This window comes from Trachemys scripta, chromosome 1 (assembly GCF_013100865.1).
Source record: "Trachemys scripta elegans isolate TJP31775 chromosome 1, CAS_Tse_1.0, whole genome shotgun sequence".
Taxonomy (NCBI): domain Eukaryota; kingdom Metazoa; phylum Chordata; order Testudines; family Emydidae; genus Trachemys; species Trachemys scripta.
The window spans coordinates 212,751,594-212,769,174 of NC_048298.1; the positions used below are offsets into that span (position 1 = coordinate 212,751,594).

At 41.4% G+C, this 17,581-nt stretch overlaps 2 protein-coding genes across 3 annotated transcripts in view; one reads left to right on the forward strand and one right to left on the reverse strand.

Moving 5' to 3' along the window:
* Nucleotides 1-5,600, forward strand: part of AP1S2 (adaptor related protein complex 1 subunit sigma 2) — a 63,122-nt gene extending 57,522 nt beyond the window's left edge. Inside the window, exon 5 of the mRNA XM_034756296.1 lies at nucleotides 4,309-5,600. Within this exon, the coding sequence (XP_034612187.1) occupies nucleotides 4,309-4,380 (72 nt within the window). The 3' untranslated portion in view covers nucleotides 4,381-5,600. The remainder of the gene's footprint in view (nucleotides 1-4,308) is intronic.
* Nucleotides 1-12,591, reverse strand: part of ZRSR2 (zinc finger CCCH-type, RNA binding motif and serine/arginine rich 2) — a 28,598-nt gene extending 16,007 nt beyond the window's left edge. Inside the window, exons 1-7 of one of the 2 annotated variants that reach the window (XM_034756292.1) lie at nucleotides 12,572-12,591; nucleotides 9,940-10,019; nucleotides 9,365-9,440; nucleotides 8,536-8,644; nucleotides 5,173-5,259; nucleotides 1,849-1,887; nucleotides 11-126 (exon numbers count right to left, since the gene is read on the reverse strand). In XM_034756292.1, the coding sequence (XP_034612183.1) occupies nucleotides 11-126; nucleotides 1,849-1,887; nucleotides 5,173-5,259; nucleotides 8,536-8,644; nucleotides 9,365-9,440; nucleotides 9,940-10,019; nucleotides 12,572-12,576 (512 nt within the window). In that variant the 5' untranslated portion in view covers nucleotides 12,577-12,591. Of the gene's footprint in view, nucleotides 1-10; nucleotides 127-1,848; nucleotides 1,888-5,172; nucleotides 5,260-8,535; nucleotides 8,645-9,364; nucleotides 9,441-9,939; nucleotides 10,020-11,676; nucleotides 11,796-12,571 lie in introns of those variants that run through there. The other variant, XM_034756284.1, reaches the window with a different exon arrangement.
* Between the last annotated feature and the right edge of the window lie 4,990 nt (nucleotides 12,592-17,581).

A 17,581-nucleotide genomic window follows, 5' to 3' on the forward strand; every position in this document is an offset into this window, starting at 1 on the left:
GACCAGTTACCTGTCTCCAAATCTGCAGGATCCTGTTTTGATATAAAATGGGCAATTAGCTCTATCTTTCTCCGTTCCTATGTTCTCTGGGGGTTCTGGGTTATGCCAGGTAGCGCCATTTTCCAGCTGTTTAAAAACATCATTAACATATTACCTTAACGAGCAGAACACAGTAAAAATGAATAAATAAATGTGACAGCAAGGAGTCAAATTCAATACTTATGTAACTCAATGTTATCTCCTTTGACACCCAGGTGACTTTGAACCAAGTATTTTAAATACTGCTCTGTATGGTCATCCAAGTGCCTCTAATCTATCCAAAGATGGACAGCTCTTCCTTGGAATCTCTACACAAAATGAACTTAAGATCACAAATGGAAATTTTCCATTTGCCAGAGTCCGGGATACATTAAGTTTTTACAAACAATGACAGTACTCAGTCCTTACACTGGATTTACACCCTCTAAGAGAATTACAAAAATTCTTTCTTGCATTAGGGTAGCCCACCATCCTAGCACAGGGGGATCCTCAAGGAAGAGACCCAGAGAGCAAAGGAACCCCAGGACCGGGAGAGTGTAACGAAGACACCTTTGCACCCCCTTTCCTGAATTGGGCTGAATGCTTTCTGGCAGGAACTGAGGGTTGGGTCCATTAATTTATCCTTACAACAGCCCAGTGAAGTAGGTAAACAAGTAACACACACACACACACCATCCCCCACCCTACCAGAGCTATGACTGGGATTAAAACTCAGGAATTCCCCATTTCTAGTTCTGTACTCAAGCCACTGGCCTGGGACTCCTAAAATGCAGTATTAGATTACCAAATTGCAAATGTTTGTTGACTAGAAGCAAAGTTGGAAGCACCCTTAAAAAGGTGAATTTTACCCATTTTAATAAGCAAAGCAGTTTGAAAACGTGTTGAAGTAGCACTTCTCACATCAAATAAACTGAAAGCTATGATTATGTACAGTTGGCACTTCTACTGGTGATAGCACCATTTGGGAGAGGGCAGGAGCAGAATGCCATTTGTGGCTTCCGCAGTGGTAGAACTCACCAACTGAAACCTTATATCTTTCAATTTCAAACTCCAATATACTACATTTTCCCTTTGTTTCTCTCCCAGAAGTGCATTTAGAGCCTTAGACAGTAAAAACAGTCAAAGCAATATTCCATCCAGATTTTGTCAATTAGAAGTTTAGTTCCTTTGCTCAGTCTAAATATAACTGAGAATCCAACACTATTCCAATGTGGTTAATAGCAATCAACTCTGAAATGGGTAACTATAATTAAGTTTACTTTTCAGATAGGTGCAAGAGTCTATTCAGTGCAAGAACCTTTACAAACCTTTACTGCCTGGGTGAGATAAAATGAGTTGTTTTCTTTTAAAGAAATGGAGAGACTGAATTCAGGCACTGAGATCTAATTTAAGAACATTCTGCAAATTTTCTTAATACTTTTTACCAATTCGAGATCTGCACTCTTCCAGGTACTCAAGTGGTTCCCTCTTTATTTCAGAATCAGTACTCTCTCCTGCTGCAGTGCTTTTATTCAAAGAAAACATGCCATCATATCAAGTCTTCAGTGGCCCAGAAAGCAGAATCCCAAAGTCATTCTAGACCTTGCTCTCCTGCACAGCTGCAATGCTACCAAGTAGCCACAAATGTGCTTAATTATATGTTCCAGCTAGTAAATACATGGTTTATGGCTAATGGAAACCATTACATATTAAATTATACAAGGCCATTAGCTTCTCTTCAAAAGAGATGAATATCATTCCAGAAGACAAGAGTCAGCTGGTAGTCAATAGTCATCTTTCAGTTCTTTATTGAAAAGAGACTGAACATACCTGACTTTCAGCTTGATCCAGCATCTTCTGCACAGCTTCCTATAAATGGTGCAAACACAGGACTAGTGAAAACCCTGAAGGGAAGTAACTCATCTGGTTTCTTTAGTTAAGAACCTAATTTGTAATATTTAATGACTATACACGCTAATGAAGTGCGGTGGTTTGTTTTAAAAACACTGAAAAATGATTTTTTGCTTTGCAATAAGTCAGCCCCCCTATAATGTTGTTAAAGGATACATCTGAGAAGACTTCAATGTAGATGAGTGTTTTCTAATATCTAAATGCTAGAGCACTTCACAAAGTTACTTTTGAAACTAGTAGTTTTCTTTCTCTACTTTTGCTGCCACTGAACTATATGTTACTTTGCACACCTAAACATATCTGTGGCACTAAAACTCTGCTTGATAAGTGGGCATAAATATAAAATGGAATTCAGGAAAAGCCAAGAAAAGTGACCACTTAAGTTTAAAATGCATTTTTAATATTAATAAGTTAGCTTTGGTTTTTCCTAGTAATAGGTCTCTTTGCATACACACTGCCCACTCAGTAACATCTATAGCAAACGTTTTGGACTTTATTTTAGCTCTGATGTTCTCAAGCTTTTTTATGGACTGAACCACGTATTAATAACGAATGGCTCATGGACCCAACTCCCCTCCCAGTCACAATCATGTGGACCACTTCCCGTCCGAGTGTTGATCATATATAGTTCCAGGACAATTACAGCAATCGTTTACATCGAAGAGCAATTTTAGGAGAGTATGTAATGTATTTATATTGATCTTAATGCAATTTAGCAGCTGAAATAAGGTGCAGAGTCAGCACCATTTGACCACGTAATTGTCTGTGGACCACCATCAGGTGACCACGAAGAATTCTGGAACCAGTTTTAGCTAACAATTCACAAATTTCTGATGGCCAGAAACAACAAATATGCACTCCTTTTAGTTTAAGCATGACATTTATTCTGTCAGCTCGGTATTGCTCTTCTACACGGTCTACTGGATCCCAGGAATTCACAACTAACATCCTATTTCTACCACTCTCTTCCCCTTTAGTTCTCATTTTAATCTTTCTATTGTTTTCTCTTCTCTCCATTTCAGTCCATCCCACTATGTTTGAGGTTCTCCTCATACCTTCATCTTGGTTTGGACATCTAGAATCATACACAGAAGACATGTATCATAGCAACTTTCTGTTAAGTGGAGGGAGAGGGGGAGTGGTGTATGGAACTGCTTTTGCAGCCAGACAGCACAATATTCCCAGCTCCTGTTTATCCAGGGAATGAGGGACATCATTCTGCCCCAGCTGGGTAAGTGCTGACTCCTGAACCAAGTCCAACCACCATTTCCTTCTTTTACAGTCTCCACTCTTTCATTCCATTTGGATCAGTCTTCTATCCTCCTAGTCTACTGTCCACTTCTACCACTAACCCCCATTTTACTTTATCTAGATCAGTGATTCTCAAACTTTTGTACTGGTGACCCCTTTCACATAGCAAGCCTCTGAGTGTGACCCCCCTTATAACTTAAAAACACTTTTAAATATATTTAACACCATTATAAATGGTGGATGCAAAGCGGGGTCTGGGGTGGGGGCTGATAGCTCACGACCCCCATGTAATAACCTCACAACCCCCTGAGGGATCCTGACCCCCTGTTTGAGAGCCCCTGATCTAGATGATCATATCTGTGTCTTGGTGGCTGCTGCCACCCATATCACTTCCTCAGTAGTTCCAAAAAGAGACTGACAATTCCTGTCAGTGTTACTCTTTTGCTTCTACTGGAGAAGTACAGTAACTCCTCACTTAAAGTCATCCCGGTTAACGTTTTGTTATTAGGTTGCTGATCTATACAGAACATACTCATTTAAAGTTGTGCAGTGTTCCGTTATAAGATTGTTTGGCTCGCCTCGCTCCGCCTACCCGCCTGGCGCTCCTGCGGGGAACGGGTTTGGGGCGTAGGGGCTTGCCCCAGTCTGCCTGCCCAGCACTCTTGCTGGGGAGCGGGGTCGGGGCACGGAGGCTTGCCCTGCTCCACCCGGGGAGTGGGCAAGCCCCCATGCCCCGACCCCCGGCAGGAGCGCCAGGTGGGCGGAGCAGGGCAAGCCCCCGCACCCCAACCCTGCTAGGCTCCTGTGTCAACCAAGCTTCACAATCATTGGTGAGTACGGTATTAAATTGTTTGTTTAAAATTCTTTAAAACTTATACTGTATATGTATCTAATGTCTTTTGTCTGGCAAAAAAAATTTCCCTGGAACCTAACCTCTCCCTTCCCTCCCCCCAACACGTACAATAATTCTTATGGGGAAACTGGATTAGCTTAAAGTAGCCTTTTTCAGGAACATAACTACAACGTTAAGTGAGGAGTTAATGTATTATGTACAGTAGCCTCAGTGCTATCTTCCATTATTAAAAGCAGGAGGGAAATCTACTTGTATTCTCTCCTCTCCTGCTGCAGCTACTTGAAGATGGCGGTGGGCTGAATCACATCTTTGTTTCTGGTGAAGCAGCTCTGAATGAAACTGAGTAGGATCAGATCAGTTTTCATCTCTTGCTGCTCTGGAGAAGTTGAAATGAGATGGATGAACTCCAGAAAGTTGTGATCATCCTTCCCCGATGACAGCAATGGGTCAACCTCACTTTGGACCTTTGCAGGAGGAAATCCCGGGGGCAGCTACAATCTCTCTAAATTCTAAGCAGATACTCTACCAAATACCGTTTTTTTGGTTAAATTAATTATACAGCTGTTAACACTTTTCAATATTGTGTTCTTCCCCACCCAACAATTTACGAAAAAGATACATCCTGATGAATGAGTCAGGTAAAGAGGACCTGTAACATCTTTTGAGTAAGAACACTGTTAAGGAACAGCAGCAATATAATTCCAGATCAATGTAAGGAACTTTTAAAAAATGATTATATTAAGATTGCTCAGATGTCTGATAGGGAAAACATACAATACTATGTTGAGAGTTATCTTTAACGTGTCACATGTTAAGTGCACCTGAGAGAACGGGTGCCAGCAATATACCTTCATATTTCCCCAATGCAAATAATTACAGGGGAAGTGTAATACAAGAAGCCATATGTTGCTACACAAACTGAAGGACTAAGGCTATTTTTGTTTAATTTTTATCCCCAATATAAGGCTTCATTAAAATAAAATACAGAGGGTCTACTTCCAGGTCTCAGAAAAACACCCATCAATTATTTCCACTCCCCATTTTCTAACTCCAATAAACAGATGCATAAAGATAAGACTGTTACATCTGGTACTGTAAGAGGATATGCAGTGTGTTTATCCTCCTAGTGCAGGCATCACCTCTCTTTCTCTCTTCTCCTGTTGCTTCTGCTCCTCCTCTTCTCTCTCCTTCCTTTGCTGTTCTTCCCATTCTTCTTTTATCTTTCTCTTTATGAGAAGAAAGAAACTGTTCATTTTTCTTGGTAAGTGATTAAAAGAATATTCTTTCAAAAATACAATAGATACACATATGTACGTGAATGAGAAAACTATAGGTAAATCCAAAACCATCACCCAGGGTGGACTGATTTATATCAAAGCAACTTAAATTGTCAATTTTAATTATGTTTCAAATCACCAAGCAATAAACCCTGATTTAAATCTTAAATTTTAATCCTGTTTTGCATTTATACATCTTAATTATTTTCCTAAAGAAGTGTTGATTCTCATTATTTAGTAACCATTATAATTTGTTGATTTGCAACTAAATGTAGCCTTTGGTACTTTTTGCAAACCAGGCTACACGATATATATCTATATACATTTAAGCAATTATACAGCTTAACTTACATTTATTTCGATTCTTAATGTTACCATTTTTTACCATATAAAAAAATGTAAAGTGATGCATTTCTTATTTACTAGATAATTTTGTACCTGCAATCTGTGTCAGGCTTTATTTGGATGGATATTTGAATTCAATTAAATATGCACAAAGACAGCATTTTAAATTTTTTGTTATTAAATAAAACTACCTGCAATGCACTGGATACATAAGAAAAAGATTAAAACATATTTTGCATTTAAACTGATTTATTAAACAAAGGAAACAATCTGTAAAGATTTCAGAGTGGTAGCCATGTTAGTTTGTATCAGCAAAAACAACGAGGAGTCTTTGTGGCACCTTAGGGACTAACAAATTTATTTGGGCATAAGCTTTCGTGGGCTAGAACCCACTTCATCGGATGCACGGAGTGAAAAATACAGTGAGCAGTATAAATATTACAGCACATGAAAACATGGGAGTTGCCTTACCAAGTGGGGGCGGGGGGTCAGTGCTAAGGAGGCCAATTCAATTAAGGTGGAATTGGCCTATTCTCAACAGTCGACAAGAAGGGGTGAATACCAAAAGAGGAAAAGAGTGAATTGAACTGATCACCAAGTCCTTCAAGATTTTAGAAGTACTCAATCTTATCCTCTCACACCAAGATTGGTAGAAGAAAATAAGCTTTCATGCTTTTTCAACTCCCCATTGGTTTCTTAACTCTGAATGAACTACAATAATGTAACTGAATTTGCTGAATAAACTGACATGAAGACAATATTGTCTATGCATCTGCAAAAGAGCTACTGCTATCAAAAGTTGGCTCAGTACTTCAGCAAACTCTGATTCCAGGTGCTCAGCCAGTGACTTCCACCAGTTCACTGGTTGACTTTCTTCAAAACTTGGCAGCAAGCATGTATTGCTTAAATATTTTTATTTAATTTAAATTTTAATAGATTGCAATAAAACTAGTGTGATGGTCATTCCATATTCTTTATGAAAATATGCTTATGATATGAATGTGACATAACTGAAATATACTTTATGCACGATGGCTCATGTGAGATATTATTGGAAAGGTTATCATTTATTGAATGTGATTATCCAATTTGTATGCCTGTATCAGTTCTGTATCTGAAGTTAGGAATATTGACTATATATCTGTATTTCAACTATGCTACTTCGGATGATACCCCAGCTAACACTTCAGGTACAACAATGAAAAAGCCAGACAGTGCTGATGGCCCATCAGCGAGAGACAATGGACTGTAAAAGAGCTTAGTCTTCCTGTGAACACGTGGGTCAGCCTGTGAAGAATGGCTACAGGGGACCTACAGAGACATGTGACCATGTCACTTGATACTGGAACCCATCTTGAATTCTTTACTTTTTCAGGAGAAGCTGGGGAGGGGTGTCAAACTAGGAAACAAAAGACTCCCGCCTTATGCAAATCCTATTTAAGGGTGGGGAGTGAGGTAAGCCAGGTCATCAGTTCTCCCCTGCTACTCCACCCAAGATGACTACTGGAAACAACTAAGACTGAACTGAGGGAAAGAACTGGGACCCAGGCTGGAAGGGCGTCTGACCTGTGAAGAAGATTATTAGAACCATATTTAGGGTGAGAACTTACATGTAACCAGTTTCTTTAGTGTATTAAGCTTAGTCTGTGTGCTGTTTTATTTTCTTAGTAATCTGCCTTGTTTTATCTTCTACCTCCTTAACTACTTAAAATACATCTGTTATAGTTAATAAATTTATTTCTGGTTTACAATATAATCCAGTTTATGTGATTTCTAAATGGGGGGGGGGAGAGAGAGAGAAGTTGTGCAGACCCTTCTCCACATTGAGAGAAGAAGCGAATTTCATATAATTTTGGTTTCAGAGTAACAGCCGTGTTAGTCTGTATCCGCAAAAAGAAGAAGAGGAGTACTTGTGGCACCTTAGAGACTAACAAATTTATTAGAGCATAAGCTTTCGTGGACTATAGCCCACTTCTTCGGATGCATATAGAATGGAACATATAATGAGGAGATATATATACACATATACAGAGAGCATAAACAGGTGGGAGTTGTCTTACCAACTCTGAGAGGCCAATTAATTAAGAGAAAAAAAAAAAAACTTTTGAAGTGATAATCAAGCTAGCCGAGTACAGACAGTGTGATAAGAAGTGTGAGAGTACTTACAAGGGGAGATAGAGTCAACGTTTGTAATGGCTCAGCCATTCCCAGTCCTTATAATTTTGGGTTTGTACTTCAAGGGGTGTGTGTGTGTGAACATCTGGGTACTGTGGCAAGCCCCTTAAGCTGAGCCTTCCCAGAGCAGATCTCTGTCTCTCTGTGCAGCTGGGTGTGGCCCTGCAGGTGTGCTGGGCTGGAAAAGGCTGGGGAGCCTAGCCCAGCAAGACCAGGTAAAAAGGGGCCCAAGCTGGCAGAATAGTCTGACTCAGTGATGTCCCAGCACACCAGGTGACATCTCAGGGAGTCCAACCTGTCACAAATAGGCCTTAACATATCTGATATTCTCATTTCAAATTTAAATTTTAAGTCAGCACAATTTTTAACAATAAACCTGTATTTATTTATTTTTTAAAATCTGATTTTTAATTTTTTTTTTAAAATAATAACTGAATTTTATCCATCCTGCCATCAACCATGCTATATGTTGTAACCTTTCCAGAACTGAGTTTTTAGATTTATGTCAAGGGTGGCCAGAGCATTGGATAGATAGCCTTTGGTGAGGAATGATTTGTATGTTTTTTTAAGATCAAAACTGAAAAAAATAAACATACTAGACTTCTAAGCATTATGTAGCTGCTACGCAACAGAAAGACATTAATATTTTCCCCAAATGATGGGCAGCATAGTACAGTGAAACATTGTTCTCAATTTATACTTCACCTCCTCTTCCTCCTGAAGTCTTCTCATGGCCTCTTCCTTTTCCTTCTTGAGCCTGAAGTCTTCTTGAGCCTTTTCTTCTCTCAGCAACCATTCCTCATGTAGTTTTTGCCTACCAATAAAATCAGATGCTAATTAGCAAGAGAAGTCCAATGTTCATCAGTAATTTGTAGACATACTTTTGTTTATATTACAGGAGCCATGGTTGCATGCTTATTAAACATAGTTATAATAATTTAACACAGCAAGATATTACAATTTTTTTTCTTAACATTACATTTTCCCCAAAAGGTGCTTAGTCACGTTCTTTTGATACCAAAGTGCCGTTTTGATTCTGGAAAAATGTAGGAGAATTGAACAGAATTTTAGAGAGTTATACTTCCGTTTCTATTCTGTTGCCAGATTATATGAGTTTCTTGGGATATGCTTCCAAATAGATGAACATTAATTCTGGGCAGGACTAGAACATAATATAATATGTTCAGCCATATGTTTGCGGGCTATAATAGTCAGCCATATGTTTGTTGCTTATCCTAGGAGCTAAAACTAGGCAAAATACACTGATTTAAATTTTCCAATTTAGTGATTTTGGATAAATTGTTGCATATGTTATGGATATAAGGAAGTCCAGTTTATCTGAAATTGCTGAGCACAGGAAACTCAGTTGGATTCACAGTTAATTTTTCAGAGAAATTTGACTGTACACTACATAATATGGATAAAAATAGATTTTTATTTACAAAATATATAATTGTCAGAGATTTCAACATTAAATAAAAGACTAAACAACAATATTATTAACAGATATTATTTTAAACTCTAGATTATTTACCTTTCAGCCTCAAGTTGTTTTTCCTCTTCTTCCAGTTCCTCCTCTTCAGGCAATGGTTCACTTTTTTCTGTGATTTCTGAGGAAAAAGTAACATGTCCCTGTACATGCAGCTAAATATAATTTTTCTCTTGGGCTTCACCACTATATATAACAGAAATGCTATAATATAAACGTTCAAATTAGAGCTACACTTCTTTTTTTTAATTAGTAAACATCAAAAATACCATTTCTTCAGAGATATTCTTGTGTTAGTGTACCTGCTTTCCTTTACTTTTGTAGACTTAAATTTAAGATTCATTTAAAAAAAACCTTTAAGAACCTTCAAAAATATTTACTACATATTGTTTTAAGTCATCTGACACTGTATGCAAGTAATAATGCACTACGTGCTCAGATCGCCTAAAGGAAATTTCTATTTTATAAATCTCATTCTTCTGGAGCATCATTAAAATTGTGTCTTCTGGTCCTTCAGATAATGTGGCTCACATTTTAATGTTCCTTTCCTTTTCTTTATGACAAGGAAAAATAACTGGTACATCCTTACAAAGTAGCAACAAAAAAGACTTATCTATTACCTGAATCTCTTAATCTGGCAAGTGCTTGTCTCTTTTTCTTTCGTTTTTCTTTCTTCAGAATAGCTTTGTATTTTTTATGGCTAAAGATGGTAAAGTACATCACTTGTATTATGAAAGGTCATCAGAACATTTTTATTGTATAGTTAAAAAATTCAAGTTTGTCATCAACACAGATGTTGATAGTCATAAAATCAAATATGCTAAATAACACCAAATATTCACAGAAGCAGTATTTCTATAAAAGTTTCAGACAGTTTAAAAAAAGTACCAAAACTTGTCTTTAGAACTCTGTCTAGAAAGTAGTAATAATTAAGGTTACATTTTAGTCATGGGTATTTTTAGTAAAAGTCATGGACAGGTCATAGGCAATAAACAAAAATTCACAGCCTGTGACTTGTACTATATATCCCTAACTAAATATTAGGGAGGGGGGCGGCCGGGACCCGCGCTGGTGCTGGGGGAAAGGGGAGGTTGGCGGGGCTGGCAGGCTCCCTACCCAGCTCTGCGCCGCACCGGAAGTGGCGGCATCCCTCAGCCGCTAGGCAGCGGTGTGCCCACACAGTTCTGCATGCTGCCTCCTCCCCAAGTACCGGCTCCGCAGCTCCCATTGGCCAGGAACCAGTCAATGGGAGTTGTGGGGGTGGTGCCTGCAGATGGAGGCAGTGCACAGAGTCCCCTGGCTGTGCCTCCTCTTAGGAGCCGAGGGATGTCACCGCATCTGAGGGATCCACTCCCCCCCCCGCCCGAGGTAAGCACCGCCCAGAGCCCTCACCCCCTCCTGCACCCCAAATCCCAATCTCCAACCCAAACTTCTGTGGACTCCGTAACTTCTGTGACCTCCGTGACAAACTCGCAGCCTTAATAATAATAATCATAGTTGGGCTAAAAAAATGAGAACCTCATCCTCAAGTTCTCTGCTGCTTTTGACATGATAATACTGATCACACACGCCTTATCACATTCTTCTTTGGCTTATGACATGGGGGAGATGAGGCTAGCACTGACAGTTTTTGACTCCACCTTCTTCCAATTATTTTCACATCTCCCCAATTATTCCTCCGGCATCTCTTTAGGTAGGTCCTCTTCCTCCTCTCTTCTGTTATCTGTGTGGCCCTTAAAACTCTGTACTTGCCCTCTTCCACCTCTAAATATTGTCTGGGTGTATAAATACTACAGATAATTCTCAGATCGACCTTTCCAATTCTAATTTCTAGCCAATAGTACATCTCAGCCTGCATCTGACAGCCCTTGTCAATGTGGCTCTCCATCAAGATAAATTTACTGCAGCCAAAACTGAACTCATGATAATTTCCTTCTGAAAGCCTCTCCCCTTCTCCAATTTCCTGCCACTGTTACCAACATCTCCAGCCTTCCTCTCATTCAGGCCTGTAATGGGGCCTTTTGGAGAGAGAGAGAACGAGAGAGAAGAATCATCTCTGACTTCTCTCTTTCTTGCCCCAAATATTCAGGCAGGATCCAAAATTGTTGCTGCTTCAGTCTCCATAACATATCTACGGGGGATAGAGAGGCGCTAACTGCACGACACACACGGACGAGGCAGGGATCGTGTTTATGTCGCTGCCGACCGGGGGGGGGGGGGGGGGGGGGCCCGCCCCGCGGCTGGGGGGGGGGGCTCTGGGGGGGGCACAGCAGCCCAGACGGGCCCGGCACCGGCTCCCCTGTGGCGCCAGCGTCAGGCAAGGCGAGAGGGCGTCACGGCAACGCCCCCAGACTCACCCCAGCTTTTCCGGGGCCGCCCCGCGCAGCAACATGGGGGCCGCCATGTTGTGTAGGGACCGGGCCGTCACATGATACGAAACCGGAAGAGGATAAAGCGGCTCCTTCCTTCCGTTTCCCTGGGTCGGGCGGAAGCAGGGACCGGTGAGTAAAATGACGCCCGCACAGGGACAAACGTGCGCATGCGGAGAGGTAGTGTCGGCTACACAGGCACGCTGGCTCGCGGGCTGCGGTGCGCGTGGGCGGCGTGCTGGGGCGGAGCGAAGGGACGGGGTGGCAGGCGGCGTTGGTGCAGTGATTTGATCCCAGACGGGGTGTGGCGTGCTCGTGCGCGCGCCTCTTTCCTCGGGGACCCATGAGCCCCTCCGCGCGCTCGGCGTGTCACAAAGGGCCAGAAATACCCCTGGGGAGGGGTTAGCCGCGCGGGCACAGGCCGGTCCGGAGAGACGCGAGGCGCTGCACGTCACGGCCACTCGCCCCCCTCTCTTTGCTTGGCCAGATGGTTGGGTTCCTGCGCTCGCGCGCGCCCGCTACTGCTGCCGCTGCCCCCGCCGCCTGTGTGCGCCGGGCCACTGCTGCTGCCGTGACTTGCGGGCAGGGGCCGAGCTGCGGAAAACAGGCCGAGCAAAGTGCGCGTGCGCTGGGGCTATTGTCGCACCTACAGAAGGTGAATTGTTTGTGCCCAGCGCCTGTGGCCGCATATTTTGCACAGAATGGATCTCAAAACTCTGTGCATTTGCTGGGGGCCCTGGGGCCTCTTTCCAAGTTACTGCCTTGCACGTGTGCATGACTGACTTCTGGTCATAAACTGCTCCGTGTGTACTTCCTGTTTCAATACCTGGCTATCGCTGGGTTGGGGGGGAGTGGGATTCTTACCGGTGCTAACAACTCTTACCCCATAGTCTCTCTCACACACACGAGGAGGGTTTCCACATCCAGAACATTTCCAGCAAGGCATCCTCTCTGTCTAGATATCCCAGAGGAATTCTATAGTCCTGGACAGATGTGCTCTGTACAGGGTGGTAGACACTACATTTGAAGTCCCTTCTTCTTAGAGGGCCAAATGGTGTTTAGCCACCCGAGACTGAGCAATAACAGGTCTGTGATGCCCTTAGATGTCTGGGGCTGCATGTGGGCTACACTGACTGGCTCAGCGTGTGTCTACTCTACGCCAACAGGTGCGGGTAACCCATTGAACCCCATTCGTGTTGGGGATCGGGGATTGCAATTATTCCCCATGAACGAGGAATACATTTGAAGTGTCTTTCGGGGCGGGGGGGAGGAAGAGGTTATATCTATTGTTAAGACGGTTTGGAACTACATACTTCTACACAAGTCTGAGTGCAGGATCTGGGCATGTGCAGGAAATCCAAAACTTGGAATGGAGCCTGGTCAGGATGGTTGGAAGCTTCTAAGGCTGGTACATTTTTCCTCTTTGGAATCGAACGTTTATACTTAGGTTGTGGTTTTCTAAATATTATCTAAATAGCATTGAAAGAAAGGAGGCAAAAGCCTGTGTGTGTGTTTTGTTATAATTATGGCACTAGCTACACCTTTGTCCCTTTTTGCTTTGCTGAGAGCACCCACCTCAAGTCTTGAGTCTCTCGTCCCTACCTCTTTTGGGGTGGAATCTTCTTAAACTGTTGGACCGGGACCGAGATACAGACTACACTGTGTACACCAATCACGTATTGCTCTGCAGGTCTGACTGGGTTTTGGGCACCTGCATTTCCTCCCTTCAGGAACCTTTGACTAGTAATGTAGACCCGCAGCATTCTTTAAAAAAAAAAAAAAATAGTAGTTGGAATAAGGCATTAGAAGGGAAAAAGGTATTTTAAAACAACAGTCTCCTGGTGTATTTAGTTTTATCTAACCTTATGCTTTGCTACAAGTTAAGTTAAATAAGCTATCCTGTTAAGTTACAGGAACAGAATAGAACCAATTTACATTCTGGCAAGTCCAGATCTTCTGGTGACCCACCTGGTCCCCACCCTACTGTTCTTCACCCCTTGCTTGTCTGAGGGTCTCTCATTCTGGTTCTCTTTGCACATTGTTTAAACTTTTTTTGTTCTCCCAGTCAGCAGGAACATCCAGCAGGACATATCCATGATAGCTGCTCCATTTTTGAGCAGTTAGGCCCATCTGGTCTCAATGAATTCTAACCATTGGCCTGATTCAACATCCTCATCCACAGGGGTGAGGCAAACGGTCTGTGATCCGTGTTAGAGTAAAAAAGGGGGGTGGCCAACCTGAGCCTGAGAAGGAGCCAGAATTTACCAATATACATTGCCAAAGAGCCACAGTAATATGTCAGCAGCCCCACCGATCAGCACCTCCCGGTCAGCTGTTTTGTGGCCTGCAGGAGGCTCTGGGCAGGAGCAAGGGCATGGCAGGGAGGGGTTGGGAAGGGATGGAGTGGGGGCAGGGCCTGTGGCAGAGCCAGGAGTTGAGCAGTGAGCACCCCCTAGCACATTGGATAGTTGGCACCTGTAGCTGCAGCCCCGGAGTCGGTGCCTATACAAGGAGACGCATATTAACTTCTGAAGAGCCGCATGTGGCTCCGGAGCCACAGGTTGACCACCCCTGCTCTAACATACCATCTTAGAAGTTAAGCACGCTTATCATCCTTGCAATTGATACAGGTACTAGTAGTCATAGTTACTCATGTGTGTATACAGGGTCTACACACAATGCAATCCTTCTTGGTGCCTCTAGGATCACAATACACAATAAAATATGTATCTGGCCTCTTGGGAAGCAGCCACTCAAAAGTCAAAGAGCATGTTTAAAAAAAAAAAGCCAGACCTTTCTTTGTGTCTGTATTTCAGCAGTTGCTGAAACTTCCCATTATATAGGGTTGGGGTACCTCGTAATGGAGTCATTATGGTTTAGTAAAATGGTATCAAAACCAGATCCCAGTTCTTAACTGTTTGCCATGTTTTTCATAGCTCTGTGGTTTGAGCATTGGCCTGCTAAACCCAGGGTTGTGAGTTCAATCCTTGAGGGGGCCATTTAGGGATCTGGGGAAAAAATCTCTGGGGATTGGCCCTGCTTTGAGCAGGGGGTTGGACTAGATGGCCTCCTGAGGTCCCTTCCAACCCTGATATTCTATAATCTATTTCAGTTGAGACAAAAACAAACCGGTACATCACCAAATCCAACAACAACTAAGCAATCTGTATCTTCTGGTTGTTATCTCTGCAGCATCTCACCTGATGGTAGAAATTGGAGGTTCCATGTAGAACCTATCACACAGATATACAGGAGCTAAATATGCAAGTTATCAGATCTGTAGTTGCACATGTTGGAGATCAGATGTGTTTCTGTAGTAATGAATCAATTTCATTTGCCTGTGTTTGGAATATCCATTAACACTGCAAAGTGTAGATTAATATTCAGGTATAAACTATTGTGATACATCAACGTGTGGATGTGTGCTCCTGATATTCCCATAGCTAAATTACCTTCCTCAGCTGCTAGAAATGAAGCATCCAATGATAGGTTTTATAAATTCATTCTAAATGACTATGCTATCCACTATTTTCTTTGTCATAGTTCAGGGCAACTGCACTTGTATTTCTCCCTCTTCCCACTCCACCTCCAGTCCAGCAAAAGCACTCACTGTAGGCTCCTGGCTCCTTAGCGGTCAACTTTCTTGAGTGGAGACCCATGTCTCTCCCTCCTGATCATGGGTTTTTCCAGGCTGCACAGTTCCCTACCTACACTGTCATATTCCCAGCAAGACACTGCCTAAACAGACTAGCAGCTGTGCTTTGCTTTCTCTTTGAAGGCTATCAACAGCTGTAATTGCAAGCAGTTACAAGTTACCATACAGCTATCTCTAAACCACATTTATTTTTAAAGTGATATAATTACAGAGAAAACCTATTGAAAACAATAAAAGAACCTACACACATGCTAAAAAGCTTGCCAGAGATTGCCCCAACTCCAACCTCAGGCTCTGGTAGGTGTCAGTTTTTCAAAACCCACAACAGGGTTTTCCCTATGATTACAAGTTCTTAACTGTCTCAGAACTAGAACTACCATGAATAGTTCAGTCTTTCCTTTGTATAGCCTGGGCCTTTGATCTTGGCCACCAGGAATAGGTAATCAGCAGATAATGATCCTCTCATCAGGACTGAATTATAATCTAAATTTCTAAAATTATGCAAAGTAGCCACCTGCCACATACAACAATGAGGTATTTTGCTACACCGTTGGTGAGTGAATACTCATCGTGTACCTTTCGTTAGCAAACCACATTTTAGATTTTAGTGTGCCTTTCAAAAAAGCAAGCAACCAACAGCATCCAGCGTCTTTGTTATTCTGTTCTCCCAAACAGAATCTAAACAGCTAAATCTAAATAATGAGTTTGTTGCTCATTAGATGCAGCAGATGGCAGTAGTGTGTTTTTGAGAACTAATCAACTCCATAGACTCTCAGAAAAGTTGTAAAAGACCTAATGCAGTGTATTTCTCAATTCTGGTATCTCCTGTTTAGTTATTGAGTTGCAATTAGGGTGACCAGACAGCAAGTGTGAAAAATCAGGACAGGGCGTGGGGGCAATAGGAGCTTATATAAGCTCCAAGACCCCAAAATCAGGACTGTTCCTATAAAATTGGGACATCTGGTCACCCTAGCTACAATAGTAGTCAGTATGATAAATCTCTTAACTGAAATCCTTCAACAATAGACTATCAGGCATAGTTGCAAACCGTCCTCCTTTGCACTATTCACAAGGCAATATTGCAAATTTCCTCCTCCATCCTTTCAGTGATGAATTTCAGCATCCATTAGTTTAATATGATCACTCACTATAATCTTGGGAAAGAATCACTCCTAACACTTCATAACCTACTTAGTTGTTAAAAAGATGATATTATGCACAGTGCTCTCTGTGAATGCAAATTATTTTATTGGGAAAAATATAATAGTGTAATTTCTGCCCACAAAAAACAAGTAACTGATTGTCTTTACTGAGCTACTTGAGACTAATCACCCAGTGAAAAAGCAGTCATCCATCCTTGCAATGTCTGTACAATAATTATATTTATAGTTTAGTCTCATTTCACCATTTAATTTACCCCTTTTATGTTTTTTTATTTATATATATATATATATATTCTCTATCCTTTGTGTTAAATACTCCCCAAAACTCATTCCATACAACCCAAAAAATATGGTGATGTTGAAGTATTTATTGGTGCAAAAATGGACAAATATAACTTCTAGATCAGCATGTTCCATTCATGTAGCTAAAATAATCAAGTTTCCAATCACTAAGAATTCATCATCCATATTTTACAGAGCATAAGTTCCACTATACATAGTTCGTTTTAGCAGCAAGCTTCCAGTGGTCTGCAGAAGTCACCTCTCCAGCTTGCTTCACGATTCAGATTCAAAAGTATATTTCTAGATTCAGATTCAAAAGTATAATTATTTTACATCGACTTCCATAAAAAGTAACTCCTACCCTTTCTTCCTCTACCAACACTCCACAGCTCCAAAGTTGCAACAGTAAATGCACATGAACATATTTTTGTCATGCTGTAATGCATTCCAGATCCATAGTATACATAAGCATATGACATGTAGCTAGATGGTAAAACTAGCATCCATAGCAAAAAAAAAAAAAAGGATAATAGAGATAAATATTTAAAGGTTTATCCTTATTTGTAAGTAACAGCTTGATGTAGCTGGTTGATACAGGTTGTTACTGTATTTCAGATTATATTGCCTTCTATGCGCAAGCCTATGTTTACTCAGGTATTTGTTAAATATAGCAAAATATTCCTCTGCAATATAAGTGTATTGTAACAAACATTCTAGTTTGCTTCAATTCTGTTTTGGTTCTTTTTCCATAGTAATCACTGTGGTATCTGATATTTATGATAAAACATTTTAA